This window comes from Euprymna scolopes, chromosome 40 (assembly GCF_053919585.1).
Source record: "Euprymna scolopes isolate OS-2025 chromosome 40, ASM5391958v1, whole genome shotgun sequence".
In the NCBI taxonomy this organism is placed as follows: domain Eukaryota; kingdom Metazoa; phylum Mollusca; class Cephalopoda; order Sepiida; family Sepiolidae; genus Euprymna; species Euprymna scolopes.
Genome location: NC_136521.1, coordinates 16,834,753 through 16,859,720, shown reverse-complemented (window position 1 = coordinate 16,859,720; position 24,968 = coordinate 16,834,753). Strand labels below are relative to the sequence as shown.

General features: G+C 37.1%; 1 protein-coding gene across 2 annotated transcripts in view; it reads left to right on the top strand.

Annotated features, from left to right (window-relative positions):
- The first annotated feature begins 16,233 nt into the window (after nucleotides 1-16,233).
- LOC145265754 (S-crystallin SL20-1-like) overlaps nucleotides 16,234-24,968 on the top strand; it is a 334,046-nt gene continuing 325,311 nt past the window's right edge. For both annotated transcript variants that reach the window (XR_013864686.1, XM_080121806.1), the window contains exon 1: nucleotides 16,234-16,702. Coding sequence is in view for 1 of the 2 variants with exons in the window: in XM_080121806.1 (XP_079977932.1) it covers nucleotides 16,678-16,702 (25 nt within the window). In the remaining variant the exon portion in view is untranslated. The remainder of the gene's footprint in view (nucleotides 16,703-24,968) is intronic.

Below are 24,968 nucleotides of genomic sequence, written 5' to 3'. Positions count from 1 at the left end.
GGTGGAGTTGTTTTCGGGTCTACCAGAAAGAGAATGAACTATTGGTGTTCAAGTGACTGCGAATTGTTTCTGAGGATGAGTAGCCAAACTAGACTCGTATTTATACTCTCAAGTCAATCAAGTCGTTAACGCTAATAAACAGGTAAGCGCTTACCTGTCCAAGGCCGCCTATTTAATATTCCGTTAATTGTGCAACTTAATTTTCCTCTATTATTTAGATCTGTAAGAGTACAAATTCTTGAGAATAATTAGAGTTTGTCTTTTATTTGTTTCAATGCACTTTACATCAGTTTACTCAACCTAGAAACAATTGCATGGCGCGTAACATTAACGTTTTCATGAACGGGTAGATTCAATTAGACTCTTCTAACGAAAATATACACTAATTATTGATGGAGACCACGAATATAATGTTTGCAAGAATATAATAGTTTGTTCCAATGTTGATAGTGTTTTCAGCTAGACGAGTGTTTCTTGGGAAAGTTTGGTGAGGGGGGACCCTAGATGGAGCTCAGACGAGCACTTGCCATGAAAATAACGATAAACGATCACGGTTTATTCTGAAAAGTACCCTGAAATAAATGTCGTTGTTACAAAGAAAAGGAGTCGAGTTATTACTTGTTCTATGTTCCTTGCGACGTAATCCGCTACAACGTGTTGGTTCTCGGGCGTGTACATTTTAACGCGCGTGTAGAGATGTGTTACGTTACCAGTTGAGTTTGTAATCATTATGCCTATGTTTAAATGATGAAAAGCAAAGTGGCTTAAAAAATTGAAAACAAAAACACTTAAAATAACTATAAGCTACTTGTACAGTTTAATCAAAACATTAAACAATGAAAATATCGAAAAGAGGTTATATTGTACGTATCCGTTATAGAATGAAGTTCTCTGGAAAACAATTTCACTTAATTTCATCAAGTAGTGTTTTTTTTTTTTACAGCGAAAACAATTTGTTATGATACCGAGCAAACGGTTCGTTTTTAGAAAGAAAAGCTTGTATTAAAAATGGGGAGGGAGTGTCGGCGCTTCAAACTGAGTTATCTCCTCATGGCGTGTTCAAAACATTCAATATGTCTATCTTCAATGCGCTGTCATAAAAACGTGTTTTCCGCTGTAAAAAGAAAAAAAAACAAAACAAAAAAAACTACTCGATTAAATTAAGTAAAACTTTTTTTTCGGAGATTTTCAGTCCATAACGGTTACGTACAATATAACTTATTTTCGATATATTCATTTTTAATGTCTTGATTAACTTGTGCACGTACGAACAATAACTATAGAAAATTATAGATATTAGCAAAAAACTACCTTACTATTCCATTCTATATTTAAACACATACCTATTTCGTTTTATATATAGCATATGAACCTAATTATTTTACTGAATGGAGACGAAAGGTGAACAATTTAAAAATTAAAACCGTTCTTAAATAAATTTTATTAGAAGAAAAATATGGTTTCATCATCATTTTGTGTAGAAATAGAAAACATAGCTTGAGTATTTATATTGTTCTACAATTTTATTTCACACATAAATGGTCATTTCGCATTATGCTTGCTGAGGGTAAGTCGAGAAATTCGAAGCCGAGAAATTCAAAGTCGAGAAATTCAAAGTCGAGAAATTCAAAGTCGAGAAATTCGAAGTCGAGAAATTTGAAGACAAAATTAATGCACAATGCCTTCTTCTTCCTCTTCTTCTTCTTCTTCTTCCTCTTCCTCTTCTTCTTCTTCTTCTTCTTCTTCTTCTTATTATTATTCTTAACATTCAGCAGCATAAGGTCATTATTAAGGGTGCTCACTATTGAGGCAAAATCCACTCGCGGATAATAGTAAAAGAAACGAGAATGATTGCGAGGAGTAAGATGATTAACACTATGGGCGTACTCACATTGATCAATTTTATGCACTTAATATAATTTGGGAGGACAGTTAATGAACTATACTTTCTCGCCATAGATTTAAAGAAATCAGCAGAGGAGTAGTCCCAAAGCAATTGTTCCACAAGTGTGAACGTCATGAAAGCATCTCTTTGCATAGAAAATTTAACTAAGCCCGGCACATGAATAAATGCAATAAAATTATATGTGACAAGAAGACAGATTCTTACAGTGAATAAAAGGATACAAAAACTTGTTACATATGAGTAAACAACGTAAAAATCGACAAATGAATATAATTTTTAGGACATAATCATTTAAAATGATTAATTTAAAATATAACACAATAAACGTGCAATAATTTGTGCAGCCTTGAATAGAAACTGCATTTTTTTTTGTAAAATGGACCAGGAAAGACTCTAGGAAGGTTCCCATATCTCTTAAGTGCACCGTTAAAATGTTTATGAGGACATAAACACTTAAAAATTTCAAGAATAATTTATTGTTATAAAACTTTAATTATATGTGATCTAGCAGGCTGCACGACGTTGCCCGGTCCTAAAATACGTATAAATATTATATTTTAATTGACACAGAAACTGAGATATGTGCATTAGAGGATTATGTTTTTTTCCAAACGGTTCATTTCTGGTAAGTAAAAAACAATACTCGAGATGAAATTGAAACCAAAACATAAAGATAGTGAGTTAAGTACGATTACAATTTGGTCAGCGTGACGCATTCTTTAAAATGGTATTTTTTAAACCGTCTATATTTAATATAAAGACTCTGTAACGTGAACCATTAACGCATACGCAGTCGTCAAACAGTTAGCAAATAGAGAAAAATCGACGAGTCTCATGTACCAATTTTAAAATTTAGACTCTTTAGGAATTATTTTTTTCCAGGTGAAAACAGATTAAAAATTTCTGAAATAGTTTATATATAACATTTAAAGCCTGTAGATAAAAAAATCGCTGAGTATATAGGTTGAGAATTGTCCTCATACACACATTCTCACTTTTATAGAATATAAGATCAGATAATATGAGATAAGACGATTCTAAGGAAGAGAGTAGAAGTGGTGTTCATATGACACTCTAAGTGCTACCGTCTATAAGTAACTCATCATACCAATAAATTTGTAAATTTTTTGCCTACACATAACTGATTTTCATCTCATTTAGACCAAATGTATAATACACGAATTCAGAGAATATTCTTACATTACAACTATTTCCGACTATCTAAAGGGTGAGACCTGAAAGGAGAATGTCATTTAAAACATGTAAATTTATATGATACTAGCATTTCAGCCCGGCGTTGCCCGAGTGTTTGGAGGTGTATATTGAGCAAAAAAAAACAAAAAACAAAAATATTTTTTAACATTGGCCCCTATTATGACCCCTTAAAATTTATTATTTTGTGCTTAAATCAAGTTATTAATTTAGATCCATGTCGAAGGAATCTATATCTAAAATTTAAAGTGTTTAGACCCAAAATTGTAGGAGTTTGGTAGAGATCTCAAATGTCAAATCGTTGAACTCTGATCCCTTACCAGCTAATTTTCTGGTTGAAAACCGATCACGAAGGTTTTCCCAAATCCCAGTATCCTGTCTATCAAATTTCGAGTCTGTAGACTAAAAATTGACAGAGTTATTGCGTAGGGAAATGTACACACACAGACACACAGACACACACAGACACGTTCACTTTTATAGTTATATAGATTGTGAGCATAGTGAATACATGCGTATTAGTGATTCTTATTAAATCTCGAGCAATGTTGCGTCTTTCTGTTAGTCTGAGCACAATTTTGGCAAGGATATGTGCTTCTGCAGTCTGCCTTTGATATTGTTACATAGGATTCGTCAAACAGTGCCACAAGAAAGATGTATTTACCGTCTAATTGCTTCATATGCTAATGGTCTGTAATTCTATCCCTGATGAAGATCTTTCACGAGAATCACGGAAAACGTCGAAGAAGTACTTTCAGAAACGGGTCAACTATTTCATTCGAAATAACACTTCGTTATTCAACATTATCTCGCAAAATCTAAAACAAACGCATCACTGACATTGCCGGATTAAACTAATAAAAAATCCATATAATTTCCATAAAGTACTAACCCTCAAATTTGCTCATTAGTTTACAAATTACAATTATTGAAAGGAAACTATTGTTGAAAATTTACCAAAAAAAAAAAAAAAACAATTGTAAAACTCATTTATATATAAGCATTCGTTTCTGGTGGAAGAAATACTATTCAATCAAATCAATCACGTTATTTACATTATTGGGACCATGCTTCTTCGAAACCAACCGTCTAAAGGTGATATCCTAATATTTAACGTGTCCGTGCAGACACAAATGGCGTTGAACACTCACATATCCCGGTAGTTCTGATTGATAACATAGCACATCTGCTAACTCATTTTGGCATGTTGTAAATTGAAGTCGCCTGAGATAGAAAACGAGTGAAAGATATTCGAAGGTAGAGTATCCACGAATTTCCTTTGATATTTGACGATGATGCAATTCTCTATATGTATAAAAGCCAAATACATCCAAGGATGGAGTACTGCTGTCACATCTGGACAGGAGCTGCTAAAAACAGCCTATCCTGCTTTGACAGAGTACAAAATAGACTTCGTGGTTTAGTGCCCTTTTCTCTTCCCTGTAAGAAGAGACGTTCCGAGCCTGTCTCTGTTTTATCGTTATTTCCATGGCAGGTGCTCGTCTGAGCTCCAATCCCTCGCCCCCCTCGCCAATCTTTCATGAGAAACATCCGTCTGGCTGAAACTACTGTCAATAATTTTCCCCACTCTTTATCTGTGCCTAAATCCAAACGTAGATTCCATGAGCAAAGCATCTTTCTTAGAACAGCACGTCAGTGGAACTCTCTGTCGCTTGCCTGTTTCCCACCTCACTACAACTTGGACGTCTTCAAGTCCAACATAAACAAACTCCTGACAAACCGCCCCCTTAAGTAAGACACTCTATCAAAACCCCCAATACTAATGATTACTACAATACTATCTCATTGATTACTGTACACGCAATAACCCTTATCCCTGAGTGGCCTTCGGGCCTTGATAAGTGGTGACCTCCATGTAAAAAACAATAAGAAATCTGTGTTCAAATGGGTGCCACGTTGGCTTACAGTCTATCGAAACAACAATATATGGAAGATTATGAATGTTATTTGCAACTGATTTAATCCAACTAATAAGAGTTTTTCGTCAACATGTGATGATTGATGAAACCTATTACTTAACTACGGATTTAGAGTAGAGTAGCAAATGAAAGACCTAAACCAGAGCAAGGCAAGATTTTGACTTCTATATTGTGGAATGCGGAATGGTATTTTATTAATTGACTACAATGATAAAACAACAGCAATAGCAACTATAACATTTTGATATGTTTGACGGACAAAATAAAGAGACTACGCTGAAGACGACAGTGCACATAATCACAGATGGATCGCATCGATTGCAAAATGACATGATTTCATTCCTACAATGCACTCTAAATGACGTGTCCATGTTTTATTAAATACTAGCAAGGCTATTCGGCATTGCCCAGACTAAAAGTGTAACAAATTTATACAAAATAGTTTTTTTTTTCATCTGCCTATATGTTTCTCCTTGTTTTTCTCTTTCCACCTCCTTCGTTTCCACCTTTCCGCTAGCTCTGACTTCTCTACTAAGCCGATTCTTCAGACAACTCTGTTTTAAAATAGATTCCTCAAAGAATAATTCAACATTTGCTTTCTAAAATACTACATTACACAGAAAACAAAAACACAAAAACCAAAAACAAAAAACAGCATCCCTGACCAAACCTGGCCCAGGTTACTCCAGATTATGACTTTTCTTTCTAAATTTCAGATATTGTTCCTCTATAGTAACATTGGTCAAGCATATACCAACTTTGGGGTCCTTTATTTAGTATTTTTTTATTACTTTTAACTAAGCATACAATCACACATACACACAGACAGCTGGTCTTTATTTTATTAAACATGCCGGAACGTATTGTGTCATGTGTTAATTTTTTGCTTGAATTAGTTAAAACATGTACTGAGAACAGCTAAATGATTTAATTGGTTAATTTATCAAGCAACCAAAATACATAAGAACTCCCGCGTCATGCGACACATATGACAAGCAAGTGATCCCTCGCATTCGACCTGTGGCCAGGTTTTCAGCATATTTCCATCGCTGCTTGTAAATCTCATTGACTTTAATTTGAATTTGACATATTTTTAGCAAGAATATTTTACAAAGACAGGTCGCTAACCTTAACTCAAACTATTGACATTAAGGAATATGTAAGTGTAGAAGCGTGTGAATCGCTTTCAAGTCGGAGAACGGAAATTTCAGTCGGTTGTGTTGCTGTGAAACGTGTACTTATAGTGGTGACGTATCAATAACACCCTCCCGCGTGATTTGAACCGCTATTTGAAGTGGTGTCTTAAGGTATAAGACTTGAAGCAACACGTGGGAGATTAAATATTAGATATTGCCTTACTTTAATAAATGGGTGTAAACTCACTATTATTAAAGCAAGCCAGAGCACATATAAAATCAAGTGAACGCGCTATCGACACGGATTGTGCTTGTGCAAGCGACGTACTTGATGTTCCGATGTATTTTCTTGACGTCAGAGGTTGTAGAATTTTAAATATGGCATTATATAGAACAGCATTAAAAACTGTGTACAAATGTTATGATAAACGTATTACGAGGTGCCATAAATAAGTTTCCAGACTTTGTTGTACCGGCAGTAAAAAATTGTCATAGGCACTTGAAAATTCAGTGTGTTATTGCTATTATCTTATGTAAAGAAACAGTATATTAACAGGTGGGCTAGTTCAGAGATGAAGACGCTGACCGAAACACTAGAAAACAACCTTGATGTCGTTAAATGGAGACTAGTCAAAAATATTATTGAAAAAGTCTAGCCAAGAATTGTCTCGAAGCAAATACCTGTACATTATCAACAGTTTTCCCTGGTAAAATTCCCACGTACCGTATGTGTGGCATTCGTGGTCTCAGAGAGCACACATCCGCCCACGCCCTTAATAAACGGTTCCACCTAGTCCACATTCCTATTATGGCCTACGACCAAATTTTCGACCAGTTGAAGAGAGGATATAAAATAGATGCAATGTATCGTGTAATGTTCAGCATTTAAGTTAAATTGTACTGATAGGCTAAACCCCTTTAATTAATCATTTATTTATGCGATGGTATTGTTATGACAGCCTTATTATTTGTATGCCACTACTCAATACGGGATGTGACGGTGGTTTAGTGGTTAGCGACGAGAACTGACCACCTGGGTGTCCCAAGTTCGAATCGAGTTTGTACCGCAAAAATCAATGTCACTTAGGATGTTGACAACATTCACGTGGTCCGTCCCGTAATCCTCGATGTCTTTTTAGAAAGGATTCTGACTATAAAAGTATCGGGGAAACCAATGCCAACAATAGAATCTTCTGATTCATACGATATGTTGATTACTTATTACAAGCATTGTCATGTCGTCGGTAGAGTTTTTCATATCGCAGCAAACACATGGTAAATTAATCCTGCGAAATACAGTTTCTTCTAAGAAATATCGTCGGTAGAAAAGGTACTTTTGCCGAATCGATCTGCAAAACTGAAACTTTTTATCCAAATTCTACTTGCGACCATCTATCAATGCACATGTGTATATACAAGAGGTGAATCCGTATGCGATACTGTGAATTGAAACCGACCGGGGACAAAGCATCAGTAAAATTTTGATCCGATCGTTTGCCGGGAAGAGTAACTTGGTTTGTCGTGGGGACGTTTCTTGTCCTGGCACGGCAACAAGCTCCCCAGGAGATTAAACTGTAGACACATTGATGATAGAAACATCAAAGATAAACCGCTAGGGTAATTCGGATTGACTTGAAATCGACTAAATTTGCTGGTGGGTCTCATTTCCGGTCTTTTTGGTCGGCATCATTACGTGCAGCATTTTATCGTCGATGATGGCATGAGTAATTTGTTGAAATTGAACGCTTTTATACAACAGCGAACAAAGATATTTTTTTTACAAAAATATAGAATTATAAATTTTACATTTAATAAGCATTATGATTGCCGACCCACATCCGTCGTCACTTACTACCAGATCAAAACTGCTATGAGCGTCGCTGGCATACAACCATCTTGTTTAGTGGTCTCGGCTTCAACTGTTTTAAACAATAAAACTTCATTATCCTCTCGTTCCTCATTAAAAAGAGAAACGGAGTGAAAGAAAGAAAGAGAGAGAGAGAGAAAAAGAAAGAAAGAAAGAGAAAAGACGTTTCATCGCACATGTTTTGTTTTTTGTTTCAAATTCCTCTGCCAGTGCAAAAGCTAGCGTTTTGGACCCCTAGAATCTCAGATAATTTTGACACAGACGAGTTTGGTAAACAACTGTCAATCTTCGATTGCCGAGAGCGTCCACCTTTAAAAAGATGCACTCACTGAGATGTGTGTGTTTGGATTAAAATACAAAATGTAGGGAGCTCACAGCTCGCCCGAAAGTGTTTCTCGCCGATTGCGCGACACAAGTAAGTGGCCCTGACGGCATCCCAATTATAGTGTTAAAAAAGCTTCAACCAGAACTTGCCCCGATACTTACAAAACTGTTTAAGCGTTGCCTTAAGGTAAAGTGCTTCCCAACACCCTAGAAAACCTCATTAGTATGCCCCGTATTTAAGAATTCAGGTGATAAGTCATCTCCCTCTCAGTACAGACCAATAAGTCTCCTGGGTGTCATGAGTAAGCTGCTGGGATCCATATTAAATAGAGAAGTGGTCAACCACCTCAGCAGAAATAACCTTCTTAGTGACACGCAATATGGTTTCCGTTCTGCTAGATCTACAACAGATGTGCTAACGATTATATCTCATAGGATTAGCGAATCTCTTGACAAATGCTTCCTTTCTAGGGCAATTGCTCTTGACATATTAAAGGTCTTCGATATGGTATGACATAAAGACTTACTTCACAAGATTTCCAGCTACGGTATAACTGGAAATGTTTTCTCTAACATTAAATCATTTCTGTCTGATTGACTAATAAGAGTAGTGGTTGAATGGCAAAAATCAGAGGCCCGCAGTATTAATGCTGGAGACCCTCAGGGGTCAATCCTGGGCCCAACTCTCTTCCTGATCTACATCAATGATCTCCCAAAACACATACTTAAATCAGTCATTGGCGTCTATGATGATGACAGGACCATCTATGGCAACACATCAAAGGCTGTAAATGACAAAGTTTTCTCTGATTCTTTCTCCTCTGATTTCGAGCGCGTGTTAGAGTGGGGGAAGAGGTGGCTGGTTACCTTTAATGCATCTAAAACCAAGCTCCTATCTTTACATCATCAACGCTCTGATCCCCATCTGTCATCAACTGAGATGGATGGCTCTCGTCTAGGGGAGGCCCCATGTTCTGACAAGCTTCTGGGTTTGATCTTTACTCCTGATCTGAAATGGAACACGTACATCAAGTCTGTTGCCAAGGTCGTTGGAAAAATTGTGGGATCCTTCTGCCACTCCAGAAGATATCTCACTACTGATTCAATTCTCCATCTATATAAAAGACAAGTACGTCCACATCTGGGCAGGATCTGCTAAAAACAGCCTATCCTGCCTTGACAGAGTACAAAATAGACTTTGTGGTTTAGTGGGGATGCCCTTTTCTCTTCCTTGCAACCTCTCTCCCACAGAAGAGACGTTGCGGACCAATCTTTGTTTTATCGTTGTTTGCATGACAAGTGCTCGTTAAGCTCCAATCTCTGATCCCCTCGTCAATTTTTCATGATAAACACCCGTCTAGCTAAAACCACTGTCATTAATTTTCTCCACTCTTTATCTGTGCTTAAATCAAAACGTAGATTCCATGCACAAAGCTTCTTTCTTAGAAGTGCACGTATGGGGAACTCTCTATTGCTTGTCTGTTTCCCTCCTGACTTCAGCGTGGATGTCTTCAAGTCCAACATAAACAAATGATGAACCGCCTTCTTAAGTAATGACTCTTTACCAAATCTCTAATGTTAACGAATAATGCAGCAATATCCCATTAGTTACTGTACACAAGATAACCCTTATTCTGTAGTAGCTTCTGGGCCTTGATAAGTGGTGACCTCCATGTAAAAAAAAATTAAAAAACAAAAAGTAACGATGCTCTACTCTATCGAATACGTTTGACTGGTGCAAATTGACGATCACCGACCCTGAGTTGTTTTTATTTTGTCATTATTAAGCGTAAATTGCAGATTAGTCTTTACTGCACACGTCTGTTTGTGGTTGATGTGGAGACGTTTTTAAATTAAAGTCATTAAAGATTTAAGGGAGAATAAAGGAGCACACACGACTTTCGAGAAATCGCTTAGATTTTACAAGCCAGTACTCTAGCTATCATCCGATGCAATGCAAAGTTCAATTAAGAGGAACGCTTAAAATGGCAGGATTCGTCAATGATCATGCCGATGGTGATGATGGGTTCAGTTAAATACATTTAAACATAAATAGATAAAAACAAATCCAATACATACGATACGTAGTACCAAGGAATCATGAGTTGCGGATCTGCACGCAATGAAGAACGCAAGAGAAAACGTGACATTAGAAAAGACAGGACTTTCAACATCTCTGATACAGAATTAGTCAACTGGTGTCCGACATACGAGAAATATTAATTTATTCATTGCGGTCTATGATGTTCATCTTATACTTGTCGTTTCATGACGTTTTCGCCAACTATTCCGCTCGCTTTCATCAGAGAAAGGCCAGAGGAATAGTTGGTTGAAACATCGTGAAACAACAACTAAGATAGGGATTATAGTCCGCAATAAATAATTGATTAAATAATACTAATCTCATAAACATTCCAATAAATTAAATAATATATACGGGAAATACTTCAGAGCTCGAATCGGTTCAACAAGCCATCTTCGAACCCACAGAGCAATTACATAATCACGGTCATCTTCGCAACGGATGGACGAACATCATCACCACCCTATGCAATGCATGCCCATTATGACATAATCCTGCAATGCTAAGGTCTTGATGAAAAAGCATAAAAAGAACTAAACATTTATTTTTTACATTTTTTATTATTACAACTAATTTTATTTTCAAACTTGTAGGAAAATAAGGAAAACACACGCATTTATTGATTTATTTTTAAAAATCTAATTTCGGATTTGCTGGTTCTGTTAACGAAGAGGGGCAAAATTGTCAACACAAATCGCATCCTATAAAAGTACCTTGCAGTTTCTAAAGTGTACTACTGTAAGGTTATAGGACCATTTGACAATCGCTCTATCAAGCCCAACTGATTAAAGGATCGACGGGTAGCCAACGATATCTCTGGCCGTGTAGGTTGTCCTTCAAAACAAATTTCTTAATTTTTTAATAATTATTTATTTTAGAAAAAATACGAAATGTATATATTTACTTGAAAATGAATAACGTCATAAAGAAAAAGGGAGATAAAAGCTGTATGGTGTCATAAAGGATGGATGGTCGTTCTTCAAATCCGTGCAAGTTCAGAAGAGATAAATTCCGAGTAGCCGCAGCTGTGTGTGTGGCATCCGTCAGTCGAAACGACTATGGATCAGCGCCGCATTAAGATGTTGCCTGTTTGCATCCTTTTGTGTGACTGTAGAGACCAATTCTTGATTTGCATAGTCTGCCACAGCCTTGACATACGAAGGTTGTTATGCAATTTGCCGCTTCGTCCGGCTGTTCCGCCTGTACACTCGCTCTTCTCCTAGCTTTCTTTGCAGCATTTTCAACATGGAGGGTCCTCTCGCTGATGATAATCCCCTGGCGTATCATTTTCCTCCAGGCAGTTCTGTCAGCTGCAGAGGCTTCCCATGTATTCCTGTCCACCGAGAGAGCCTTCATGTCACGCTTGCAGACATCCCTGTAGCGAAGATGGGGTCGCCCCCTCTTTCTTGAGCCTGAGGCAAGCTCGCCATAGAGAAGGTCTTTAGGGATGCGCCCATCATCCATCCTGCGCACATGGCCCAGCCAGCGAAGACGTCGCTCACGCAGTAGGGAGTAAATGGATGGGATGCCCGCTCTCTGCAGAACATCAGTATTACTCACTCAGTCCTGCCATGTGATACCAAGTATCCTACGTATACACCTCATATGGAAGACCTGGAGTTTCCTCTCTTGTGTTGAGTATGTAGTCCAGGATTCACTCCCATACAGTAGAACACTGTATGCACGCTCTGTAGACGGTCATCTTGGTGGAAGTGGTAAGGTGCCTGTTTTCCCAGACTCTTTTAGTTAGTTTAGAGAGGGTTGTAGATGCCTTTCCAATCCTTTTGTTTAGCTCCTCGTCCAATGAGAGGGTGTCTGAAGTAGTGGAGCCTAGATATTGAAACTGGCGTACGACCTCTAGTGGTGTGCCTTGGATTGTGATGCTGGGTGGGGAGGCGGTTGCTTGTCCCATGACTTGAGTTTTCTTCTGGCTGATGGTGAGACCGAACAGGCTGCAAGCATTAGCAAACCTGTCCATCAGTCTTTGAAGACCATCTTCCTGATGCGATGCTATAGCTGCATCATCGGCAAACAGCATGTCTCTTATCCGAACTGTCCTGGTCTTTGTCCTGGAGCGGAGTCTGGCGATGTTGAAGAGACCACCATCTGACCTGGAGTGCAAGCAGATACCATCCGTTGTGTTCTTGAAAGCATGCTTCAGGAGTAGGGAGAAGAAGATGCCGAAGAGTGTTGGGGCCAACACACAACCCTGTTTGACACCACTCCTCACCCCGAACTCAGCAGACATGCCACCGTTAAATTGCACAGTGCTCCTCATGCCATCGTGAAAGGATCTTATGATGCTGAGGAGTTTTGGTGGGCATCCGATCAGTGGGAGAATTTTGAATAGTCCATCTCTGCTCACGAGATCGAATGCCTTGGTCAGGTCTATGAAGGCAACATACAGAGGCTGGTTTTGCTCTCTGCACTTCTCTTGCAGTTGGCGTAGGGAGATCATATCGATTGTTGATCTCTCTGAACGAAAACCGCATTGAGATTCTGGGTAGAGTCGGTCGGCAAGAACGTTTAGTCGCAGTAATACTATACGTGCGAATAGTTTGCCAACGAAACTCAACAGTGAGATACCGCGGTAGTTGTTGCAGTTACCGCGGTCCCCTTTGTGTTTGTAGAGAGTGATGATATTTGCGTCTCTCATGCCCTGAGGCACTGAGCCTTCTCTCCAACACTGTATCAGAAGACTATGGAGGGGCTCAAGCAGGCTAGCCTTTCCACTTTTTAAGACCTCAGCTGGAATATAGTTCTTTCCTGAGGCTTTTCCTGATGGCAGTCTGTCTATTGCCCAGGATAGTTCTTCTATGGAAGGCTCCTCATCGAGCTCATGCATCAGTGGTAGACGATCAATGGCATCCAGGGCGGACTGATGTACCATGTTTTCCCTGGAGTAAAGCTCGGAGTAGTGTTCAACCCATCTGTCTAGCTGTTTAACTTTGTCTAGTATGGGTTCATCCGATTTAGACTTCAGTGAAGCAGTTTTGTTAATTATGGGTCCTGTAGCTCTCCTGATCCCGTTATACATATTTTTTATATTTCCTGTATCAGCTGCATTTTGGATAGACTTGGAGAGCTCCATCCAGTAGTTGTTTGCAGCTTCTCTTACAGCCTTTTGAACTGCCCTTTTGGAAAGCCTCAGTGCAACCAGCGATGTAGGAGATGGGTTGGCCTTGTATGAGAGCAAGGACAAACGCTTTGCCTCAATCAGAGGGTTGAGGGTAGCAGAGTTGGCATCATACCAGTCATTGTGTTTGCTACCTGTCCTCCTCCCAAAGACTTTGAGAGCTGTAGAGTGGATGGCATTTTTCAGTGTTTCCCACTGTTCAGATGCAGTCCGGGTGTTATCTCCTTTGAAGGTGGAGGTTAACATCTCGTTGAATTTCGCATTGCGATCTGTGTATGTGGTCTTGCTAACATATATACGGGCAACACCCTCCTGTTTAGTGTGGTAGAAATCTTTGGGTTGAAGTTTGACTCTCCTGCATATTAGGGAATGATCTGTATCACAATCAACACTGTGGTAGGCTCTAGACATCAGAAAATGTTTGAGGTACCTTCGTCTAGTAATGATTAGATCGAGCTGGTGCCAACGCCCTGATCTGGGATGTCTCCAGGACACTCTGTGATGCGGTCTGGCAGCAAAGAATGTGTTGGTAATGCAGAGGTCATGGTAGGCACAGAGTTCTAGAAGGCGCTGACCGTTACCATTGCATTTGCCCACTCCGAAGTTACCAAGGCAGCTCGGCCATGCATCGTTGTCGCCATCCACACGTGCATTAAAGTCCCCAAGTATAATCAGGTCTTCATTTTGTGGAAATGCCTTGATGGTGCTATCCAGCTGTGTGTAGAAGTGCTCCTTGATGTCGTCAGGCGCTGCGAGTGTTGGGGCGTACACACATAATAGATTAATTGTTCTATCTGTGGTGTTCAGTCGTAATGAGATTAGGCGCTCAGTAGCTGAATCAGAGAGTTGTACGTTCTGAAGCAGTGAGTTTCTGACTGCGAAACCAACACCGTGTTCCCGGATCTCCTCTTCCTGTTTTCCCTGCCAGAAGAAGATATAGTCCGATTCCTTTAGGCATCCGGTGTCAGCTAAGCGTGTTTCTTGGAGTGCAGCGATGTCTACTTTGAGTCTCGATAGCTCGTTGTTGATGATGGCAGTTTTTCGAATATCGGAGATGTTGCGTATGTCGGTAGATAGGCCAGTCGTCATAGTACGAACATTCCAGCACCCTAGCCTGAGTGTTGGGTTCTTTGTGTTTCTTTTGGTTTTGTTTGGTGCAATGGTTACTGGCCACTTGTTGGAATCATCCTATACCCTACGCACCCAGTAGGGTAGGTGGCCAGTGGCGGGATAGCACCTTACTGACTGAGGGCTGCTCAGCTTTGTGGCGGGCGGTAGCTGTCCAATGAAATTAAATAACTTCTCCCACCGTTAGGACCGACCCCTGGCGCCCAGCTGTACGCCAATTGAGCTGTAGGCTTATAACCGGTAACTGTCGCTCCCCTGTTTAGTCCTATACAGACGCATAGCTGAAGTTTTCTCTCCAGGGCGCTGGCCAGGGCAGATCTGTGGAGAGACTGGGTTGCCCAATCGTCAGAATCCCCCTCTCGGTCTTGCTGGTGTTGCCCAGAGAAATGGAAGTACCAGTACGTCCGGCACCAGGTTGACTGCAGTAGCTACCAGAGCAAGGCTGAGTACAGCACTTGTCTGCCTGTGGGGCTACACTCCAGATTTTCTGTTAGGGTTTACTCCCTTAGCCTTTATCGAACCAACGAATAACCACAAGGCAGTGGTACTATTTACCCATAGCTGGGGGCCTGTTCATGGGCATCAGGGCTTGTCCATACAACGATGGGCCTGGCATGCCGCATGTCTGGGGGCAGACCACCTCCGAGTCTCCTGTAGTTCTGCTTGAGTCCGCAAGGTACTCAATTTACATGTGTCGCCGCGGGGAGGCACTACATGGAGCTTTCCTATGGAGAGGCTATGTACTGGCAGGGAAGACTTACGCACTCTGCTTCCTTTTTGCCTAGGCAGCCAGCGGTAGGGACTGGAAGAAGAAGGTGACAAGCACACAGTACCCCACACTTGACGCATCAATAGGCCATTTGACACCGCAGCTGTATTGACGTCGTAAAAGATGAATGGTAGTTAACAAAATCTGCCACCTATGTGAATGGTAATTGCTAAATTCTGTATACACAACCACTTTAAAATTTGACATTCTCATCGGAACTAAAATTTGTTAACATAAGGGACAGCCACTTTCCAGACAAGTTATTAGTCTTAACTACATACTTGCAGAAGATATCCCTTTTGTGACATACAATTCATTCTGATATAGTAATTAAAAACGCCCCACGTGTGTAAATTGTGATGGGTTTTGGAAACCATTGAGTTTGACCCACTATTTCAGGGAGAGGTCAGAGTCTGCGAGGAGTATTTTTTGATGCCGTATGAGCCTTGTTGTCTTTGACTGATTCATTCCATAAACGCTGGCGGAAGAACGCCGGTGGTGTTCGTCCGAGACCTGTTATAGTGGCAAAGGTCTTGCGAGATGATTATCGCTGCAGCACTTCTTGATGTCCAAATAGATTAACGTTGTTCTGCTTGTCACACTCTACCTTCGTTATCGACGGATCTGTGACAGAGAGATTCCGGACATTCTATAGGCAACTAGCAGGTTGGCCGGTTTCAGGCTGTCGGTAATCGTTCTGCATGACTTGTTGAGCTCGGGAGTGGTAAAAGGACGAATAACGTCATAAAGTATGAAGCCAAAGTAATAAAAGCTGTATGACGTCATAAAGGATCGGCGGTGGTTCTCCAAATTCGTGCGAGTTCATAAAATGCCGAGGGACCACAGCTGTATGACGTCATAAAAGATGAATCCTAGTTCACTAAATTATATCACCTCATGTGAATGATAAGCACGATCATTTTTTAATTTGTCGTCGTGATCAAATGTCTCTTGGAACTAAACTTGGTTTAAATATGTCACTTTCGGGACGAGTTACCGGTTTTTATTAAACACTTGTGCAATTATACTGCCCTTCACCTGCAAGGTATACCCACCGTGGCACTCAATCCATTGTTGTTATAGTAATTGAAAAGTCTGATACCAATACCAGAATCTGCAATGTGACATATTGCGCACTTATCATCGGAAAGTGTCACCCATTGTGAATGTCGTATAATGATCTTATCCATGTTTGAGAATTGTGAGTATATTTTCTGTTTTAACATTTTTATAATGGAATTGCCTTATTTGGACGTTTGGTTTGGGGGGTCCTATTTTAGGGACGTTTATTTGTTTGGGGGAGGAGAATTTTGAAAAGAGCTTATTTTAGGAAGACATCTTTAATGCAAACTGTGAATGCAAAAGAGTAAAAAAATGATAATCACACAATGGCGAATTTAAAAGCAGAAAATTCACAGAAGAGATACTTTCTGCATGGAAATTTAAAAAACGAAAATTTGCATAGAATGTTTCGTTAATATTTTTATAGTCTTCGTAACTCAATTAGTTGAGATATTGAACAAGTCTGAGTCGATAATTTAATGGGAGTGGATATTTCCAGGTTCGTAAACTCGTAAGTTGATGATTAAAATGCCGTGAATTATAAAACAAAACGTGATTACAACTTTCTCATCAAATTACACACATTAGAATTGATTAAATGTTGTTTACAAGAGTCAATTTTCCCTCGTTTTCATTGTAGATGTTTCAGTGAGAAAAGGTAGGTGTGTTTAAAATGATTTTTTATACATTGGTTATTGATGAGCAGACGATAATGAGAAAAGGTTCATGAGTTGTATGTGTGTGTATGTGTGTGTGTGTGTGTGCGCGCGCGTTAGTATCAATGTCCGTATATACTGTATATACTGAGTAAAAATAGCCACCCTGGCCTAACAGAGAGGCGAAGGGAGTTGGGGCAGAATAGTAGTAAGCTCTGTCGTGGATTTTGGCTCAACTCTTAATTCGAGAAGGTATATTTTTATGCATTAAATGTGAATCAAAACGGCAAACTTTATAAATCCAAATAAATGAATCTGGTTAACTGTGAATATTTTTATTTGTTTCTATATAGGCAAATATATGCGTGGAACCAGTTGCGCAGAAACGAGTTCAAGCTTGCTTCAGCTGAACGCTAAAAAATGCCGGAATTTTTCACATTTACTGGTATTTGCAGTACATATGAAAATTAAGCTGCGCGTATTTTAGTGTTTTTTTAAAACACTTTCTTCTTGGTTACATAGTTTTACAATTCTTTAAACACAATCAAGGCACTACCTTAAAAATTACATTATGAGAATTGCCATATATTGGACAAGTGGGGGTTTCCAAAGTAAAAAAAAAATTGAGAAATTAAAAAAAAAAACTAAAAATAAACAAACAAATAAACAATCACGTGATTGGATCCGTATTACAAGTGGAAATTTGGTTAAATAATTATTAATTCTTTTCTGTTCAGGAAACAGCGATCCTGGATTTCAAGAGGGCCCTTATTTTCTATTTATAACATTTTAGTTAAGGTTTTCCTTTTGCATCCTTATATAGTTAACTTCTCTTTTATGATTGAAGTCTTTTGAGAAATCAACTTATTATTGCATTCAACAGTTTTAGTTAAGGTTTTATTTTTCATCTTTATATATATATGAATACTCTTTTGTAAGTATAAACTTCTAAGAAGTAGGAACTAAGTTCGCGATAGTTAATTATTTTTCTCCGGTAATTTAAACTGCATTCTTTCTTTTTTTTATTTTTACATTTTTTCTTACTCAAAGCTTCTTTAGATTATATATATATATATATATATATATATATATATATATATATATATATATATATAAGTTTCTTCCTTTGAAGATTGTAATGTGGGGTATGGGGCGGCCAAATCAGCTGCCAAAATAGCCCTGCCTTTTATTGAAACCAGCCGAGAGATCTTTTTTATTATTCTCGTTGTTTCCTTAAGTGCAATTGTCTGCAACAGTTTGGCACTTGGTTCACCAGGAATATTAGTTAGCTAGGACTTCAGATTCTTCTTCATAAGACCTGTGGCACTTATAATAAAGTGTATGATTCATTTCAGTTTCTTTTCATATCATACATGAGACCTTGATATTTGGTCTGTTTCTCTCTTTCAGCTCTGTTCACACCTCCACCATTAGGGACACTCATGTCAACCAAGGTTGCCACTCTTTCTGACTTATTCCATATAAATATGTCAGGTTTGACTCTAGGGATTACATGGTCGATATGTATGGTATATAAGTCATTTAGGTTATCGCATGTAATACCAATTGTTCCATGTGTAAACAAAGATAACAAAGCAAATATATTTTATGAAAAAAAATGATTTTATTTAAAAAAAATAGTCAAACTGAAACAATTAATATTCATCTTTACACACGTCTTATTAATACAATTTCCTTTTATCAAAATATTTTTTTTATTAATTAAACGCAATCTTTACAATCATGCCTTTACCAGCAGGAGTTGCAACGACTCTTAAAGTAACCGGCCATCTTTGGGTAGTTGTAGAAGCGGTTGTAAAGACCCATCATCCTGGGGTAGCTGCTGAACATGTTGGGATAGGAATTGTACATCATCTCCATGCAACAGTAGAACATCATGTCACACCACATCATCTGGTAAAGAAAAGGAAAACAAAATATGGATTTGCTGCTAAGTACGCATGCGTTAAAATTTTACATAATAGTTAACAAGCGGTTTGTAATAGAAAATACTTTAACTAAGACAAAGAGAGAGAGAGAGACAGAGAGAAAGAGAGAGAGAGAGAGAGAGAGAGAAATTTACAGACTCTTATATTTCCTCACTCTAGAAAGATTGATTTCCCCCATTTAGGGAAAATTACTCAACGATGCATAAATAAGCATGCCAAGAATATAATGGAACATTTCACTTTCTCGAAAAAAAAATCGATATCAACCCTCAACTCGCCGACGTTGAAAGGAACTAAAAAACTTGCCCCCTTACAGATCTGAAAGATCGAAGCTAAACTAGCCAACATTTTTGCAAACACGGATCCTGGAAGTTACAACTTCAAAGTAAGTGCTCACTTTGAAAATTCTCGAGCCTTTTCAGTTGAATCACAACAATTAAGCTTCATAGATTCGTCTCTGATTTATGAGCGCAAGGAATCTTAAAAATAAGTGCAATGATAGTTTGGTAACTGTTTATATTTATATATCCACGTGGATATATATAGCCTTTGTTTAAGAGAAGCTAAGCTATTAAATAATAAAACCATTAACCTGTGTTAGAGAAATAACAATAAATGTGATTAGTTAGTTAGCTGGACGAAACACCATATGTATATATAAATGTAACTGGTAACAAAATGTCCATGCGGCTGGCCTGGCAAGTATCGACGGGAATAAAACACGAAAAAGTGAGACTTAATCGAAATAAAAATAAGATTATTTTGGTCATAAAACTACCTCTTAGGATTTTGGTCTATTTTTAAAAAGCCGACTGTGTTTTATGTATTTATATACTGTCTCAATTTATATAATCATTTGGGTAAAGGCAGACAGAATGATATATATATATATATATATATATATATATATATATATATATATATGTAGATTAACTTTTTCGAATTATAAAATTTAAATACACACACACACATATATATATATGTGTGTGTGTGTATTTAAATTTTATAATTCGAAAAAGTTAATCTTTAAATATAGAATTTTTACTGTTTAAAAACAAAGACTACAATTGAATAAATCAGTTGTGTTTTTCGTTTTTAAACAATAAAAATTCTATATTTGAAGATTAACTTTTTTAAATCATAAAATTTATGTATTTAAATTTTGATTTATTTGCTTAATCTTGTATATTGAGCAATTTCTACTTGGCTGGGATTGTCTTATTTAAAATATTACATCTAATAATAATTTGTAAGACCGAAAATTACTGGATTTGCATACCAGTAGATATATATTTAATTTCATTATTCCAAAGAAGAAGAGTATATATATATATATATATATATATATATATATATATATATATATATATATATTATCTATCTATTTCTATATATATATATATATATTATCTATCTATTTCTATATATATATATATATATATATATATATATATATACGTGTTTACGTGTCTGCACTGAGACACCCTGAATGTTTTGATTAAAGCAAATACAAACATTATCTCCCATGAACCACATGTTTCCGCCATTGCGCATGCACAGTGTCCTCTCCATGAAAGGCATGATCCTGTTGAAGGTGTTCATGTATCTCCAGTACATGTAGTTCTGAAAGCAAACATGCACAGACATTAAATGTTGTATTTGACGAAAAACTTGATAAAGCCATTCGACTATTTCAAAAATTTCATCAAATCGATTTAATCAGGTTGTTATGTATTCATACTTACATCGTAATTGCTGCACATGCTGTCACCACCGAATCCCCAGTCGTTCATGTTGTACTATTAGGAAAAGATAAAGAAACATTTAGGCACATTTTAAAATAATAATCTACATTTATTAAGATTTACTTGGAAATCTATGATCAATTGGTTACAATTGTTTTAACTATTTAATGTAATTATTTTAAATAGAAATATAAGCCAATAAAATATGAATCTCGTCCAACTAATATAACGAATCCTTTCAGAGCCTAGCAGACATGCATTACAGGAGTTATTATCTTTGCTTCTTTGCTAATCGGTTTTCTTTTTATGGCCTGTTTTAAAATATATTTTATCTGCATTTTTCGATATATTCTTGTTAATAATTTGTCAACTCTGTCGTAACACGTTGAACGATTTTGATTTAGGATCTTTGCTAAAAAATAGGTGACTCACCCTAAAGTTTCCGTTCTTCCAATGGTAGTACCTCATGTAATCGTCCATGATTTCATAGAAGCAATCGCAGATGTAGTCACACCTCATCATATCCATGGGATTATTGGGGTAGAAGTCTATAAATATAAAATGTTGAATATCGCACTCTTAGAAGTAATTTCACATCAGGATTCATTAAATTTTTAATTAAAAATTATTTAAAATATTTTATGTTTTTTTATGGTGATCGAATTTTAATCAAGAATTCACAAAAAAAATAATTTTCATCTATAAAGAAACTGATTTTATCATTGTTGTAAATGGTTGGTTGAATAACTTTAATCATCATCATATTCTATGAATCTGAAGATTCTGTTTTTGGCATTGTTCCCTGATATTTTTCTAGTCAGAATTATTTCTAGAAGGTTTTCGACTACCTTTGAGAGGGACCACTTGAAGGTCAGCGACGTCCTAGATGTCAGTGATTTTTTTTGGAACGAACCGGATTCAAACTTGGGGCACTCAGGTTGTTAGACCGTGTCGTGAACCACTGAACCACTGTCATCTTCCATTAACTTGATAGAATAAAATAAATTACTTACTGAATTCACGGGCCATGTACCTGCAAATTGCCATTGTTTCGGGCATCATGTAACCATTGTCCATCTGCAGACAAGGCAGGTAGTTGCAGGGGAAATCTGGAATAAATAAAAATAATGTAAAGTATTATTAATTTATTAGCCTTCAGTTACACATCTGCGCTCATATACCTGTTCAGTCGATGGCGTTTGCAAAAAGGCATAGCAAATAAGAACTGCGAGATTTTTAATTTGATTATTTCTTTTTTTTTGTTTCACTCCCATCTATTGGGAATCCTCGAGCATAATTTTTTTGGTGGCTTGTTTAGTTAGACTCGAACAGTTTTTCTCATGTGGAGTAGAATTATGTAATTAGGATTTTTACAAACAATTCTTTTGCTTTCGTAAAAATTTTGTTTCATTCAGGAAATAATCCAAATTATAAATAATATTACATTTGAAAACAGTCCATTTTGGAAATTTTCTTGTAGTTACAATTTCATTAATATCTGTAGAAAACAAGGACTAATTAAACAATAGAGCTCATGAAATAGGAGTTGGTTTATTCGGCCATGTAGCAAGGTAAATACTGTCCTTTTGCAGGCTACGTATATATATATATATATATATATATATATATATATATATATATATATATATATATATTTATAAATATATACATACATACCTATGACGTCAAATTATATAATGTTATGTTTTACCTTCCATCACTACGAGCATAACGTTTCCACGGTATTATTAAGTTAAGATTTGAAAAATAAATAACATTCACGGTGTTAGGAAGGTTTGATTGGACAAATAAATAATATCCACGGCTTTCTGAAGGTTAGATTAGACAATTAAATAAAATGCATGGTTAGATTAGACAAATAAATTACATTCACGGTGTTATAAAGGTTAAGTTAGACAAATAAATAACAATCATGGTCTTATGAGGTAAGATTGGACAAATAAATTACATTGTCGGTGGTATAAAGGTCAAATTAGACAATTAAATAACATTCACAGTGTTATGAAAGTTAGATAAGATAAATAAATAACATTCACAGTGTTATAAAAGTTAGATTAGACAAACAAATAAGATTAACGGTGTTATGAAGGTTAGATTAGAAAAATAAATAATATTCACGGTGTTATAAATGTTAGATTAGACAAATAAATAACATTCACGATGTTAAAAAGGTTTGATTGGACAAATAAATAATATTCACGGTGTTATGAAGGTTAGTTTAGACAAATAAATAATATTCACGGTGTTATGAAGGTTAGATTAGACAAATAAATAACATTCACGGTGTTATGAAGGTCAGATTAGAAAAATGCATACTATTCACGGTGTTATAAAGGTTAGATTAGACAAATAAATAAAATTCACGGTGCTATAAAGGTTAGATTAGACAAATAAATAACATTCACGATCCTATGAAAGATATATTAGACAAACAAATAAGATTCACGGTTTTATGAAGGTAAGATTAGACAAATAAATAACATTCACGATGCTATGAAAGATAAATAGATAACATTCACGGTTTTATGAAGGTAAGATTAGACAAACAAATAAGATTCACGGTGCTATGCAGGTAAGATTACACAAATAAATTAAATGCATTATTTTATTATTGGAATTCTTCCAGACGAGTAATTTGTATATTTATTTATTTATTTGCAGACTTTTATTCTAATCTTTATTGGTGTTATTTCACAACTATGCGTCTTGGAGTGTGGCGCAGTGGATAGAGGCATTGAATCTCTACGTTTACAAGTGAACATTGTCTGAACATAGCGGTTTCAACCCTGCTCAAAGCTGGCCAGGGGATTAGTTTGCTAAAACCCGATGAGACGACAACTACTATGGAAGGCAGTAATTTTGAAGATACGAATCAAGAGATTTAGCATTACTATCCCGTCGCGGGTAATCACCTGACGAAGGCCAGAGTATGAGTTGGCTGAAACTTCATGAAACAACAACTGTGGAGATGAGGAAAACGGTCAGCAAATAAATGTATAAATCACTTCTTCAGTGGTTCTAAAAATGTCTTTACATTCAAACTGGTCCTTTGTATTCGGTAGATATTTTGTCTTATTTGACAGGCACCGCTTATCAAAGCCTGAAGCCCACTCGAGGATAATGGTTAATGAATGTAAGTTGGTAGTGTAGTAATCGGTGTAAACTGGATAGAATTTGAATATGTATAGAGACTGCTCAACAAGAACATGTCTACATTAGATTTGAAGGCTACCATGTTGTATTCAACTAAAAAGAAGCCCAGCGGAACAGTGCTCCATAGGCGGGCAGTTCTGGGAAAGAAGATTTGTTCATGAAATCTGTGTTTAGATTGAGGCACAGATAGAGAGTGGGGGAAATCGTATACAGTTGTTGTAGCTACTTGAATGTTTTTGTGAAAGTGTGGCAAGGGGAAACCATAGATTGCAGTTCAGTCGAAAACTTGCTATGAGAATAACGATAGAGGGAGACAAAACTATTTATCTAAGTACAGACAAAACTAAACTGATATTCGGTTAAGTGTAATAACCGTAATCTCGACGGGTTTCTGGAGCCCAATAAATAAAATAAAAAATAAATAAAGTGTGGAAACAGTTTCTTACCATTCCTGCAACGATCCCAGTCAGAGAATTCGTATCTCTTGTCCATGTATTTGACACCAGCCATATGGAACATCATACGCATGCACTCGGCACGTCCGCGGCCATTGAAGTAATGGAGAGTGTAGTTAGGCATGGTTGAGTGGTTTTCTTCTGTTCTTCAACAAACCGTTGTGGTTCAAGCGACTATAAGTCTTCTCTGACGATCGAGAGACACACTAGCACCGTATTTATACTCTCAAACTAATCTAGTTGTTATCCTTAATTAACAGGTAGGCGCTTACCTGTCCAAGAATTCCTATTCAATATTCCCCACTTGATGGAGTTTAATTTTCTTCTGACCTCATGCACTTTAACGCAGAATAATTAGTCTGACTTTCTTTTAATTTTCTTTATCTCGGCCTATTTAACAATCGCATTTGCATGATATTAAATGCT